Below are 14,719 nucleotides of genomic sequence, written 5' to 3'. Positions count from 1 at the left end.
TGGAGGACTGTAGAGTGGGGCGAGGTGAAGTGGTCTGTTTCCCTCCCCTCCCTTGTCTCTGCAGCCCCTAGCCCTGATCTCATCTTTAGGCATCCATTCCACAGAGCTCTTCAGAGATGGGAATATTCTAGCACCAGAATACTCTTTCTTTCTCTTCTTCTTAACAAGTGGAGAAACTGAGGCCCCGAGAGGGACAATGACTTGGCCAAGGTTAACCAGAGAGGCAGCGATAGGCCTGTGCCCCCACACATTACAAGACAGCCCACCACCCCCGAGTGCCGTAGCAGGGCTGTGGTGGGGCTGCTGTTTGTGCCCGGGGTTGCTAACAACAACCATTAATTATCCCTCCTGGGGCATCTTTACTCTTCCCTAAACGCCCTCACATAGCTATTAGGGCTTTGGGTAGCCTCTTATCTGCCCTACAAAAGACGATGGGGAGGTGTTAATTATCCCCGTTTTATAGATGAAGAGACAGAGGCTCAGGTGAGGTCACAAGCACAGCCCCAGCTCCCACAGTGGGGAGAGAGCAGAGCCTGGGACTAGCACCCAGATCTCTTCACCCAGGCCTGGGGCTCCTGCTACCCCAACAATGCTGTGTTTGAGGTAAGCTGCCCCCCACCAAGCCCTTCTTAGTTTGGTGACTGGAAAGGATGCGTCCTATTGCTTTATTGATCTCAATGCTGATCTCACCTCTGGGTTCTTGAGCTAGTCATGGGGTGTGGACAGGCGGGAGTCACCGATTCTGGCCCCCAACAAGTAACATAGATCTCTGTATAGGTTTTCGAGTCCAGTGTCAAGCAATGAAGTCAAGTACGAGAAGTGTTCTGAGCTAAGTGGCGAGCTTCCTAAGGAACCCGGAGAAAAGGTAAGGAGCCCCCGTGTTTGGCACATCTGGTTTTCCAGTGATTTCCAGTGATTCACTTACTGGAAAAAGAGCCTAGGAAAGAATCAGAAGCTTCTCGTGAAGCATGAAACACATTTTTTTTTTCTAATGCCGGGACTTTTCACGTCCCTTTTGGGTTTGTGATTCTGCACTCCTTAGTGTTAAATATTATTTACAAATGTAATTGCCAGGTTTTATTTATTTATTTATTTATTTATTTATTTTCCTGTGCAAAGAGCAAAAGGGACCTGAATGACTGTCTTATTAAGAAATTAAAATTTAGGTTAGAAAACTCTTAATAGAAACTCCCTTGGTGTCCTTCATTAGGGTCCCTGTTTCCTTCCTTGCCTTGGCTGGTCACCAAGCAGTAGCAAAAGGAGGGAAACTACTAGCAACTAAATTGCTGAAAAGTATTTTTATTTAATCTATTTAATAAGGAGAAGCTCATAAAATACCTACTAGGTCTAACTCACTTGTGGTTGATGCCTCATGCAGGGTTTTAGGTTTTTTTAGAACAGCTTTTTTTGAGGTATAATGGATGTGCAGAAAACTGTATCTGTTTCCAGTGCACATAGATGAGTTTTAATATACCCATGTGCACACCTGTGAACGTGTATCACTATCAGGATTCCAGACATCTCCAGCACCTGCAAGCTGTTTCTTTTGTAACCACTCCTGGACCCTCCTCCTACCCCCAAATAGCCACTGACCTGCTTTCTGTTCCTATACAGATCAGTTTGTGTTTTCTAGATTTTTCTCTAAATGCAACCAGTGCTGCTTTTTTTTTTTTTTTGGCCTCTTTTCTCTCACTTAGAATAATTATTTTGAGTCGTGTCACGTTGTGTATGTATTTATCAATAATGGATTCCTTCTTGTAGCTGAATAGCATTCCATTGTGTGGGTAGACCATGATTTGTTTATCTCTTGGCCCTGTTGATGGACATTTGGGCTGTTTCCCATTTTGGGACTATTGCATGTAAAAGAGCTCTGAACATTTGTGGGCAAGGCTTTGTAAGGATATCTGTTGTCTTTTCTCGCGGGTAGATGCCTAGGAATGGCTGGATGGTATGGCAGGTGTACTTTTCACTTTTTTTTTTTTTTTGTACTTTTCACTTTTTAGGACACTTAGGCAGACTTTTAAACACCAGAACTTGGTGGCAAGCACATTTGTGCCCCAGGAGCTGGATCTGAAGGCAGTGCCCACCACTCCTGGGGGTGGGTTTGCCCTGCTTTTACTCTTGGACGTTCTGAACCGCTTCTTTGAAAACGGTTGAGAGAAGTTTTGGTTGACATAAAGTCTCGGATTTTCTCATTAAAATGGTATAGTGGTAACAGCAAGAACAAAGAGGACACTGTGTGGGACACCTGGGGGGCTCAGTTGGTCAACCAACTGCCTTTGGATCAGGTCATGATCCCAGAGTCCTGGGATCGAGTCCCGAGTCAGGCTTCCAGATCCATGGGGAGTCTGCTTCCTCTCTAAACTTCTCCTCTCTCACGCTCTCTCTCACTGTCTTTCTCTCAAATAAATAAAATCTTCAAAAAAAAAAAAAAAGGACCCTGGTAAGCAAGTGGGACAAAATACTGGTTGTCATTGAATCTAGGGGATGGGTCGAGGTGAATTTATTATTTTCTCTGTAATTTTGTATGTGTGAGAAAACTTTCAAGAGATAAAAGTTAATAAGGGAACCCTTGCTTTATTTAATACAGAGATTTGACTTTTGTAAGTAGATTTTTCTATCAGTAATTTTTTTTATTGTAGTGAAAGACACATAACATACAATAGACAATTTTCATTTTTTAAAGAACAATGAATGTATTTTTAAATTTAAAAACAATCTTTCTATGTGTGTATACACACGTATATGTAAAAATACACACATACACACAATACTAGGGAAAAGTTCTGGAAAGTTCTACAAGGATTACATTCCTCCCTGTCGATAACAGCTATTATTCAGGAAGGGTGCTGATATTTGAATATCTGAAGTCTCAAAAAGGATTTGAGCTTTGTTTTAGAGGATTCATATATTATTTATGTGAATTTTATGTAATAAAATGTAAACAAAAACTTTAAATGAAAATATTTTTTAAATTCTTGATCTGCAGTAGAGGTTAGCAAACTCTGGCTCTATGTGTATCTTAACCATTTTATTTTTATTTTTTTAAGATTTATTTATTTGAGAGAGAGAGAAAGAGCATGAGGCGGGGAAGGGGCAGAGGGAAAGGGAAACAAGCAGGCTCCCCACGGAATAGGGAGCCCCATGCAGGGCTTGATCCCAGGACCCTGAGATCAGGACCTGAGCCAAAATCAAGGGTTGGACACTCTGCTGACTGAGCCAGCCAGACGCCCACAGAGCTTTTTAATCACTCCAAATGGAAACCTTTACCCAGTCATTCACTTCCCATCTCCCACCTGTGGCCTTGGACAACCACCAATCTACTTTCCATCCCTGTAGACTTGCCTCTTCTGGACATTCCTTATAAATGGAATCACAAAACACGTACCCCTTTGTGTCTGGCTTCTTTCAGTGAGCATAAGGCTTTGAAGGGGCATCCGTGTTGGAGCATAAATCACTTTATTCCTTTTTATGGCTGAATACCATCCCATTATAGGGATAGACCACAATTTGTGGATCCGTTCTTCTTCTGGTGGACATTGGGTGATGTCCACCGTTCTGTGATTGTGAATCCTACTTTAGTAGATACAGGTGTGCAAGTCTTTGTTTGAACTCATTTTCCCTTCTTTTGGGTATCTCCCCAGGAACAGGATTACTGGGTTAGATGGTTCATTCTTTAACTTGTTGAAGTAGACTTCTTTCTAGATCAAGAATGACTAATACGTGTATATTATAAAATCAAGTGGAACCGAGTGCAGAAGTGGAAAAACGGCGTTCTCCTCGTCATTCCTTCCTCCTCCCATCATTCCCTTATAGTTTGATTTCTATCTTTTCTCCGCTGTGTAACTCTATGTGTCTACACATACACACACAGTTGTTTAGAAGCCGTATTGTTTTATAAATACACTGTTCTGCAGCCTGCTGTTCTCCTGCCCACACCTTAGTGCTTTCTGTGTTGTTAGATGTGATTGGGAGCCACTGCCCCTCCCTTCTGTGGATCCAGGCGCCCTGTGATACTCCGTTGTCTGGATTATGTCAAAGTTCACTTAGCCTGAACCCTACAGGTGGGCATTTAGGTTTGTGTCATTGGCTTTCTGTCTCTGCAGTGCTCCCTCCCCGAGCACTCTTATTTACCCAGACTTGGGCATCTGAGCCAAGAAAGAGTCTTAGGGAGGAAATTGACCAGATTAAAAGGAAATGAATATTTTAAGATCATGACATATACTGAACTGTCCAAAAGTCATACCCATTTATGTCCTTGCCAGCAGTATCCAGGAGTGTCCATTTTCCCACATCCTAACCCACACTGGGTGTTCTCTCTCAAGTCCCTTAAATTAAGTTGGATTGCTTTTTTTTTTTTTTTCCAGCAAAAGGAAGGCCATGGTGTGGATGGAGTATCTGCCCTGAGAAGCCCCTGGAAGCCTGGTTTGCTCCGGGAGAAGTCTAGGCAGACAGAGCGGAAAGACAGCTCTCACCAAGTCCCCAGCACCTGTCGGGGTGAAAGCTTGAGGAGGACTCTGAGCCCTCCTGACAGCACTACAGAAGATGATGGAAGCTTCCAGACTGTGTGGGCCACAGTGTTTGAGCATCATGTGGAGAGACACACAGTGGCTGACCAGTCACGACACTGTCTCTTGGCCACGCGCCCCAGGGATGGGGCGGATGCCCGTGTCTCAGAAGTCAGACCTAGGCACGAGAGAAGCTCTTGGCTGGGGAAGGATGTGCCAGAAAAGACAAACCTTGTGAAACAGAACTCCAGATGGGTTGAAAATCCCCGTACAGAGAAATGGGGACAGACCGCCCTTCTGAATGGTGAACCCAAAGGGTTTCACATGCCCTTCCCTGAAGAACACCCTTTGGATGAGAAATGCAATAAAAACCCCGTCCTCCAACGCTCCGAAAAGCCTCCCCCATCCCAGAGGGTTGAGCCCAAGTATGGCATTGTGCACACGGTCGGCAAGCGTGTACACAGTGAGGCCATCCCCACGGTATCAGAGGAAAAAGCCGTGACCCTGCGAAGTGGCCGATCTCAGCTCTCTCCAAAGGGGAGGCAGCAGTCGCATGAGGTCACCCCTGCTGACCTGGAGTGCAGGCTGGAAGGTCAGGCGGGGTCTGTCCAAAGGGCCAGTTTGATTTGGGAAGCTCGAGGGACTCACGATGTCAGTGGGCTAAAGCCTGACTTCCGAGAGCCGAGGGACACATTTGGGGGCAATTGCCTGTCACCCAAATGGACAGGTGGGGTGACTGTGAACTGGCATAAAGCCACCATGGTGGCCAGTGAAGAGAAAGGCTCAGAACTGAGCACCGAAGTCAAGAGCGAGCTCCCAGCCAGGCTCTGTGGCCCCGAAGCCGGCTCTGGTAGGGCCCGCCAGGCTGCCATCAGGGAAGCCCCGCAGGAAGGGCCGGATGGGGCCAGGAACAAGTCAGGAGACTGCAGCTCCACAGGAGAAAGGGGTGCCCCCCAGGGGTTCCCTCTGGATCTACCAACCAGGAATCAGGACAAGCCGTCTGACATACGGGCATGGCTACAACCAGAAGTGCGTGGGCAGAAGGGACGCCTCGCTGTGGCTGCCGGTGAGGGTGAGCCACAACCGGCCCAGGCACCAGAGCCCGAGGCCAAGATGCGGAAGGCGGGTCCCCCGGACCAGAGGCTTGAGAGGTGGCGACGGCGGACATTGCCCCATGACGTGAAGTTTGACGAATTCAGCTTCCTGGGCCCAGAAAACTCCTGGAAGGTGGAGCAGAGACGAACAGACCATTCGAGCCCCACCACCAGTGCCTTAAGGAAACCTGAGCTATCCCCCCACAGGGTGGAGACCCGGGAGTTGAGCCCAGGTGCTTCCCAGGACCCAACTCAGCCAGCGGTGAAGCAGGGGTCATCTTTGGAACCCAGGGCGACATTTTTCGCAGTGACATATCAGATTCCTGATACTCAGAAAGCAAAGAGCATTGTTAAGTCAGGGCCTGAAAACTTGACAGAACATTCTAGAAAAACAATCCTGCCTCCTCCTCTTCCTCTAACATCCACCTTGGTTTCTCTTAACCATGAAGAGCCACTGGAGGCCAAGGGCAGTAACAACTGGACTAAGGGCAAAGAACACCACAGTGCGAGCTGTTCAAAACCTCTGAAGCCAGCAGACCGCCCATCACCTCTTAGCGACAGGACTCTGGATTCTTCTAGTGAAAGAATCCTGGATGCTGAAGCCTTATGGATCCGTCGGGGACCAGAGGATGGCACCGGTTTTCAGAACAATTCGAAGGATAGTGGGAACAGAACACCTCCCAGCAATGCCCCCAAAACACCTCCAGCTTCCAAAAGCCACCCAGAAGCCATTGATCTCATCAGGAGGGACCCTGAGGTGGGCAGTGCAAGGGTCCCAGGGAGGATCAAAGATGGCTACAGATCTAGCGTTCTCGACATCGATGCTCTAATGGCCGAATACAAGAAGCAGGAGGGTCAGGAGCTGGTGGAGGGTAAGCCCACATCGCCCAGCAGCTCAACTCTGGAGAGGCCAGGCCAGCAAGGCAGGGTGGACCCAAGAAGGAGGAGCTGGAAGGAGAGGTCTGAAGCTGAGAGTCTCCACAAACCAGCCAGTTTTGCCGAAGCAAACCACGGTTCTGCTCCTGGCGCCGTCAAGGAGCCAGCAGAAGCCTTGTGGACAGCCACAAACACCGAGCTCAGCCCTCCTCTGTGGGCTCCGCCACTCTCAGCTCCTAATGAAAAACATCCAGAGACCTCCTCTGGTCCCGTGGGTCCCTGGAGAAAAGTTTTGGGAGTCCCTGAGGATGACAGAAAGGATTTTGTTAGTAAACATCAGAGTGTAAAGTATCAGAATTCCCTAGCCGAGTCAAAGCCCACTCCCTGGGAGGATGTGGGCAGTGGGGCCTGTGTGTTGGCCAGATCCACTCCCACTGACCAGAAGAAAGGGACCCCAAAGAAATCCATCGGCAGGGGAGGAGAGAGCAGTGTGGTCCAGTGGGGTGAGCACCCATACAACTGTGGCAGGTCACTGCTGAATGTCAAGAGGGCCTGTTCGGAAAAGGGCCCCCCTGCCAAAGTCTGGGAGGGCCTGTCTGTGATGCAGGAAGCCAGAGAGAGGAGGCAAGAGCAGCCCAAAGAGAGGTCCAGCCTCCCCAGAGACAGTTCCAAGGCCAAGGAGACTAAAATGGGACCTTGCCGGCGGGAGTCAGGCACTCGAGACATTCAAAAGGTGAGTAGGCAGGCTCTTTCAGTTTTTTTAAATGCTGGTTAGACATATACGCCAGGGGTCTCAAACTCCCATCCCACGTGTGGACCAGGTGGGTATGCAAATGAACGGAGTCTGGCTGGGTGTGGGGCTCTAGGGAGTGGTGGGGATTGTGGAGGGCAGCTGGTTCTGGACACAGGCTGGCTCTATTTAGTCCATGGGCCACCGGTTTGAAACCTCTGTCCTAGAAGGATGATACTCATTTATTGAGCCCTGCTGTCCTTTCCTGTATGTTGTATCAAGTTCATTATCCTGTCCCTAATGTTCAGTGGCATGTGTGACATTCTGTGAACAGGCAAGGAATACATGCGGAGTGGGGGAATGAGCAGTGTTCTGTGAGTCTCATGGCAATGCCTCTTCTGTGGGATTGAGGTTTGGGGTTTCCATAGAAGTAGCCCCTTGCAAGCAGTTGTTTATTTTTATTTTTTAAGATTTTATTTATTTATATGAGAGAGAGAGAGAACGTGAGCTGGGGGAGGAACAGAAGGAGAGGGACAAACAGACTCCCAGCTTAGCACAGAGCCTGACACGAGACTCGATCCACAACCCCATGGTCATGACCTGAGCAGAAATCAAGAGTCAGGTGCTTAACCGACTTAGCCACCTTCTCGCTGGAGACCTGTGGGAAGTGGCATAGATCACCCCTGACTTGTTCTGTCCTAGGGGCAAGGAGCCTGCAGTATTTACTTTCCAGTTCGCTCCTGCCCTCGCCTGACGTTATTTCTGGGGCCAACAACATCCAGACTCATCCTTTCTGGCTGGTGCCATACTCAGTGGTGGGGAGAAAACTCCTCCCCTAGCAGGACACCATTGCCATTGGCACGTACTTGAGTTGTGGGCAGGGCGCCAAAATGTCGGCGGCGGATGTGATCAGCTTGTACAGACGGAAAAAACCCAGACTCAGAGAAGTTAAGTAAATTGACTTGGGTCACACAGCACCAGATGACAGCCTAGGGCTTGAACCCAGGTCTGGCTTGACACCCAGGCTTTCAAGTAAGCTCCTTGGTGGTGAACGAGGAACCTTGAATTTGAGGGAAAAAATCTGAGTATCAATCCCCGTGTCCCTCTCACCCACCCTCAGCATTCCTTCCATCTCATGACTACTTAGTTCTTTTCTGGTCCAGATTCATATGGAGTTTCTTTCTGGAAATACAAGCAAACACAAACACAAATTCTTCTTTTTGCCTCTCTTTTCATCAAAGTGTGCATTCTTTTTTTTTTTTTTTAAAGATTTTATTTATTTGTTTGAGAGAGAGACAGTGAGAGAGAACGTGAGCGAGGAGAAGGTCAGAGAGAGAAGCAGACTCCCCGTGGAGCTGGGAGCCCAATGCAAGACTCGGTCCCGGGACTCCGGGATCATGACCTGAGCCGAAGGCAGTTGTCCAACCAACTGAGCCACCCAGGCGTCCCCAAAGCGTGCATTCTTTAACAGGGGGTTGAAATTTTGATTGCATGTGGACGGAACCCACCCTGGCTTCTTAGACTGAGGGAAGGGCAAGCCCTTTCCCTGAGGGCCTGTGCCTCAGTTTCCTCATCTGTAAAAAGAAGGTAGAGGGTGCAGCCTGGACAAGGATGTTGTAGAAATGAAACAGTGGGCTGAGACCAAGACAGATCATTACACAGAGGGTCACCTAAGGCTTTCCAGGTACCGCGTTCAGACCCGACTCTGCCGCTCACCAGCTGTGTGTGAGGTAGTGACCTTGCCTCAGTGGGGCTCCGATTCCTCAACAAAGACTGACAGAAGTTTCTGCCTGGCAGCTGTGTTGACAGGCTGAATGGAGACACAGCATGGCCTGGGCCCCCAGTGGGCGCGAGGGGAGGGCCATCCGAGGAGGGGTTCCACGAGGCTGTTACCGTGGCACAGTGGGAGAAGGGGAGGACAAGGAAATGTGACACCTAATCCATTTGCCAGCGCCTTGCTCAGGGGCCTGCTGGCGGCGGGAGAGTCAGGGTAGCGTGAAAGGGGCCCCTGGCCCAGCCTTGGATGCCCGCCCAGGGTGCGCAGGCCCCAGGAGTGCTCGTTGTCAGGGGATCTGTTTTCTCACCGAGGGATTGGGAAGCCTTGGACCAGCTCCCTGTTTCCCTTCTCTCCTGCCCAAGCAGCTTTGGTTCCTGACCTTGAAAAAAAATAAATGAAAACCGCACAGCAGTCCAAAATGTTGGTTGTTAAAAATCCAGACCTCACCAGAGTGTATAAGAAAGTATACCCCTAGGCCCCTTTCCCTTCCCTACTCCCCCGATGTAGCCATTCTTCGAGATCTCTGGGGCTTTCCTAAACTACAGAGTTGTGTGTTCGTCACCGGACATCATTTTTTGTAATTGTATTTTTCTTACTGCAAAAGCAGTGGATGCTTGTGTGAAGTTGAACGTGTTCTAGTAAGCATACAGTTTGGAAAGAGAAGCTCTCCTAAATAATAAGTGTGGGGTGCAGGCTTCTAGGCCCATCTGAGACTCCTTCCGCCCCAATTGTGCCTAGCTCCATGGGTAAGGAAGCCCAGCCGGGTACAGAGAACCCGTAAGTCACCTGTTGTCTTATGGAAACATGGCAGTATCCTAGAGACAATCTTACATCTTGCTTTCTTTAACTTAACAGTAAAAAACACAAAAACAAGACAAAACAAAACAAAAAACCAGTGTGTAGACATTTACTTTATTATTTTCAGGGGCTGCCAAGTATTTTATTAAGTGACTAAGCCCAAACTTTTTTTTATCCGGACACTTGTTCATGGATGTTTGGGTTGGTTGGAGTTTTTGTGTCAGAAACAGAGCTTCAGAAAGCATCACAGTGCAAGCCTTTGCTCCCCTGGATCAGGCTTTCTGGATTCACAGCCAGTGCTGCCCACAGACCCGGGTGTGATTGTACTTAAAGTGATTCCCCCCCTCCACCTCTTTTCTTTTTTCTTTTTTTTCTTTTTCATTTAAGAAGCATTTATCAAAACTTTGTCCCAGGCCCGATTGCAGTATTCTATTTAATTAACTGGTTTATTTGAGTTTCAAAAGAGGAAACTTTTTCCAGAGGCTCTGAAAATACTTAAAGGCGTGGAGTACCAGCCCTCTTATCCTCCTGTCACCCATCCTTAGCATTCCTCCCATTCTACGACCCCTTAGCTGCTTTTCTAGTCCGTATTCATGGAGACTTTCTTCCTGAAAATATAAGCAAATGTGAACACAGATGCTCTTTTTTTTTTAAAGATTTTATTTATTTATCTGAGGGGGAGCACAAGCAGGGGGAGAGGCAGAGGGAGAGGGAGAGGCGGACTTCCCACTGGGCAGGGAGCCCCATGTAAGACTTGATCCCGGGAGGTTGGAGATTTATTGTGAAGCAATGTGTGGTCGAGCCACTGGCCCATGGCCTGATGTGAAGGAGGTTGGAGGTATCAGAGAGAAGCACCTCTGCTCATTTACTACATTTAATAATTGGGCTCACCTTGTCCCAAGCCCCACTGTAGGCACCCGAGCTGCTGGGAGGGACCAGCCCACTGTATCAGGCCATGCAGTGCAATAAGGCAGCCACCAGCCATATGCGGCTCTTTCAGTGTAAATTAAATAAGAGTAAAAATTCAGTTCCTCGGTCCCACGAACCACGTGCAAGTGCTTAAAAGCCACAGGTGGCTCATGGCAAGTGTATGGTATAGCCCAGAAAGAGATCGTGTCCGTAATGACAGAATGTGCCAGTGGAGGGCTCTGGTCCAGGGGGCAAATAGACCTCAAGTGAGTGAGAGGAGAAAGTCCTGGGGAGATAGAAGAAGAGCTGATAGGGAGGTGACTCTGAGACAGTTGACAGGGGAAGGTCTCCTTGGTCCCATGGATGCTGGAAGGGTGCCAGTGAGCACAGGGGGCCAGGGCCAGAGCATAAGGGAGCCACAGATTTCCAAGGCTCCCTTGGAGCCTTTCCTACGTACCATTTATGTCCTACCAGCAGTGGGTGAGGGCTGATTTCTCTACGTCCTTTGTTAACAGTTACCTAACTTTTTGATTCTAGCCATCTTCCTGGGTGTAAAGGTATCTCATTGTGGTTTTGACTTGCCTTTTCCATGACCCATCTTTCCATGTGCCTATTTGACCATGTGTGTCCCTTCTTTATCTGTTCAGATCCTTTGTCCATTCTAAATTAGGTTATTGTCCTTTTTATTGTTGAATTGTCATTACTCTTTATATATTCTGGACACAAGCACCTTAGCAGACATAGGATTTGCAGAAATCTCCTCCCATTCTGTGGGTTGTATTGTTCGCTTTCTTGATGGTGCCCTTTGAAGCACAAAAGTTTTTCATTTTGATGAACTCCAGTTTATTTTTCTTTGGTCACTTGTTCTTTTTTTTTTTTTTTTTTTTTAAAGATTTTATTTATTTATTTATTTGACAGACAGAGATCACAAGTAGGCAGAGAGGCAGGTAGAAAGAGAGAGAGGAGGAAGCAGGTTATCCGCGGAGTGGACAGCCCGATGCGGGGCTCGATCCCAGGACCCTGGGATCATGACCTGAGCCGAAGGCAGAGGCTTTAACCCACTGAGCCACCCAGGCGCCCCTGGTCACTTGTTCTTTTAATGCCATATCTGAGAAACCACTGCCTAATCCAAGGTCATGAACATTTACACATGGTGTGTATTCTTCTGAGGGCTTTCTAGATTTCACTCTGGCCTTGAGGGCTTTGATCTATTTTGAGTTGATTTTGATTTATGATGTGAGGTTTGCAAGCATATTTCGAAGGCAGAGTCTCAGCTTTGTTGATGAGGTGGAGAAAAGTAAAAGAATGGAGGGTGACCTGAGGATCTTGGCTGGCACAGCTGGGTGAGGGGTAGGGCCAGGGAGGAGCAGTTTTGGAAGGAAGGGGGCCCATGAAAGCTGAGATGAGTGTGTTCAGGGTGGGGGTATGTGGAGTTTGTGGTGGGATCTGCAAGTCAGGGGGTCCCAACATGGACAGACAAAATCGGGAGTTGTCTGTGCACGGATGTGATGTATTTAAAGCAAAGCGGTATTAAGAGAGATCCCTGCAGGAGTGATGGAGCAGGAAAAGAGAAGGTTCTAAGGCTAGCCCTGGATGAACAGACATCCCTTTGAGATGTGGGGAGGCTGAAAAGCAACAGCCAGGAAGGAAGGAGGACACAGAGGGTCTCATAAGGCATCAAACACAGAGTTTGCGAGGCAAGGGATCCAGAAGCCAGCCTTGTTCTTTACTCATGTTATGTGTTCTTAAGTAGATGCCTTCCCTCTCTGGGCCTTCCTTTCCTTACCTGTGCAGGGGGAGTGAACTACAAATTACTGGCCTGTGAGTGTGTCCCCTGTATATGACTGGCTGGGACAAAACCACAAGATTCAGACTAGGATATCTAGTACTGCCTTGTTCGTATATCACTTCTCTCCATATCTGTGCTTCTGTGCATATGTATTTGCAGGCATGGAGAGGTGTCTGACATGAGGTCACCAAAAGTTACCAGTGATGGTTATGAGGAGGGCTCCCCAGGTACCAGGCATGGGGGAGAGGATCCTGAAGCAAGGCAGGTGCCCAGGACTCATGCACAGCACCCCCTGGCAGCACTGTGTCATGCACTTCCCGTGCACAGCTCCTCCCTTGGTTCTCCCCTGAGCCTAGAAGCTGAGCACTGTTATCAGGGGCCTTTCCCCACATGGTCAAGGCTCAGCAAGGTTAAGACACTAACCTGAGGCCACACACAGTGATAAAGTGGCTGAGTCTGGCCTGAACCTCGACCCCACATACTGCCTCCCATCAATAAGGTGGACCGCCATGGGATGGGGTTTCTGGCCCTTTCATTTTCTATTTGCCCTTTTAGGCACAGAATGGACTCTCTGGCTGTGACCTATTCTTCCTGTCCATGGAAAAGCGCCAGTAAAGTCCTCTGCTTGTGTTCTGTGCCTCAGGTGCTGCCACAGAACGTGGAGAAGGAGGATGCCCTGCCAGACAGGGAGCAGCCGCTCTGGCTGCGGTCACCCGCAACCTTGGGCCCCCGGAGAAGCCACAGTTTATGCAAGGACAAGAGGAGTGGGCCCTTTGTGGTGAGTGGTGCCGGTGCGGCCAGAATGGGACTCGCGTGGGGTTGTTGGGCATCAGACTCTTCTGGGAATGCAGTTGTGTGGACAGTCCAGGCTGGCCCAGGGGCCCGAGGAGGCCAAGGGGGCACAGGTGCCTGTCTAGGAATCTGGTGTTGCCAGACTGGCTGCGCGGTGGTTCTCGATGGGGAGGGTGTTGGTGGTTCTGCCTTCACTCCTCTTGGGTTTCCGGCCCAATGCAGAGAGGTAACCCCAGGTGCCTGGCATGGAGCAGAAAAGAACATGCCCTGGGGTCTGAAAGTTCTGGGTTCGAGTCCCAGCACTGTTTCTCTCAGTTTCTTTTAGCAGCTTACTTCTTTGTACTTTGGTTTCGTTGTCTAGAAAACAGGATCCTGATTTCTGTTTCTTTTGCGCCAGTGAGTTAATTTAACTAAGCTGGTCCTGGAGCCAGATCTCCAGGGCTCAGACCCTAGCTCTGTGTGCAGAGAGGTGTTGGGTCTCAGTCTCTTCATCGTGAAATGGGGATAATAACAGCATCTACTTAACAGGGTTGTTTGGGGCTCAGAGGAGATAAGGCGGCAAGAGTTCGGCTTAGTCCTTGGTGCATGGGAAACATTTTCATGAGAGTTACCATTATCATTGTTGTTGTTGTTATTACTCTTCTTCTTCTTCTTCTTCTTCTTATTATTGTCCCCAGGCCCTGTGTGGGGAATCATCTCAGATAGGCATTTCTTTAAGGAGGTAACCCCAACCCTACTCACAAGGTCATTTGGGTCACAAGCTCCATGCATTTCAAGGGTATTTGTGTCTGATCTTGGATTGGGAGACAAGGGATCCTGTAGCATCGGAATCCTAGGTTCCATCCCTCTGGCTTTATGGTCATGGGCAAGAAACTCCACTTCCTCGAACCCCCATTTGCTCCTTTGCAATATGGCTTGAAGACGATGCCCCGGGCAAACATCTATGCCAGCATCAGGGGGGTGATGGCAGGGCTGGGGGCCACAGAGCCAGAGCAGAAATGTAGACCTCGGCTATCTGTCCACTGAGCAGCCCCAGAAAGCCTCCTTGGGTGTTGAGATCCCAGCCACAGACATGCTCACATTTGAAACCTGCCTGGTTTTCTTTTAAAACGTTCTTTTCCACTGATTTCTTCCTGACTCTTTCTTGTTGCCTCCCAGGCGGCACCGACTCAAGCTTATCTGATTGTACTTGAACTTTTGTGTGTGTATGCGAAGACAGGGGTTATGGAGAGGAAAGCATTTTTAAGGCCTGTCTTTTTATAGTCTCTGCTTGCTGGCATCCTCCCTGGTGGCCCGGCTCCCACTTCCACTCTCTGTAATTGAGGGGCCTTTGTCCTTGGAGTCCCCAGGTGGCTTGCCTTGGCTCTTTCCTTGCAGCTCCCTGAGGGCCCTGCCCTGTTGCTTCCTGCTCGTTTATCTTCTCCAATGTAGGTGGGAAGGGTGAGG

The 14,719-nt window shown here is 48.8% G+C and overlaps 1 protein-coding gene across 6 annotated transcripts in view; it reads left to right on the top strand.

Annotated features, from left to right (window-relative positions):
• Positions 1 to 14,719, top strand: part of KIAA1671 — a 184,568-nt gene that overhangs the window by 58,664 nt on the left and 111,185 nt on the right. For 4 of the 6 annotated variants that reach the window (XM_082698802.1, XM_082698806.1, XM_082698805.1 and 1 more), the window contains exons 4-6: positions 778 to 865; positions 4,368 to 7,211; positions 13,125 to 13,259. In XM_082698802.1, the coding sequence (XP_082554928.1) occupies positions 778 to 865; positions 4,368 to 7,211; positions 13,125 to 13,259 (3,067 nt within the window). The remainder of the gene's footprint in view (positions 1 to 777; positions 866 to 4,367; positions 7,212 to 13,124; positions 13,260 to 14,719) is intronic. The other 2 variants (XM_082698804.1, XM_082698803.1) reach the window with 1 other exon arrangement.

This window comes from Mustela nivalis, assembly GCF_964662115.1.
Source record: "Mustela nivalis genome assembly, chromosome: 14".
NCBI lineage: Eukaryota > Metazoa > Chordata > Mammalia > Carnivora > Mustelidae > Mustela > Mustela nivalis.
The sequence above is the reverse complement of the archived record's forward strand: the minus strand, read 5'-3'. Positions and strand labels throughout refer to the sequence as shown.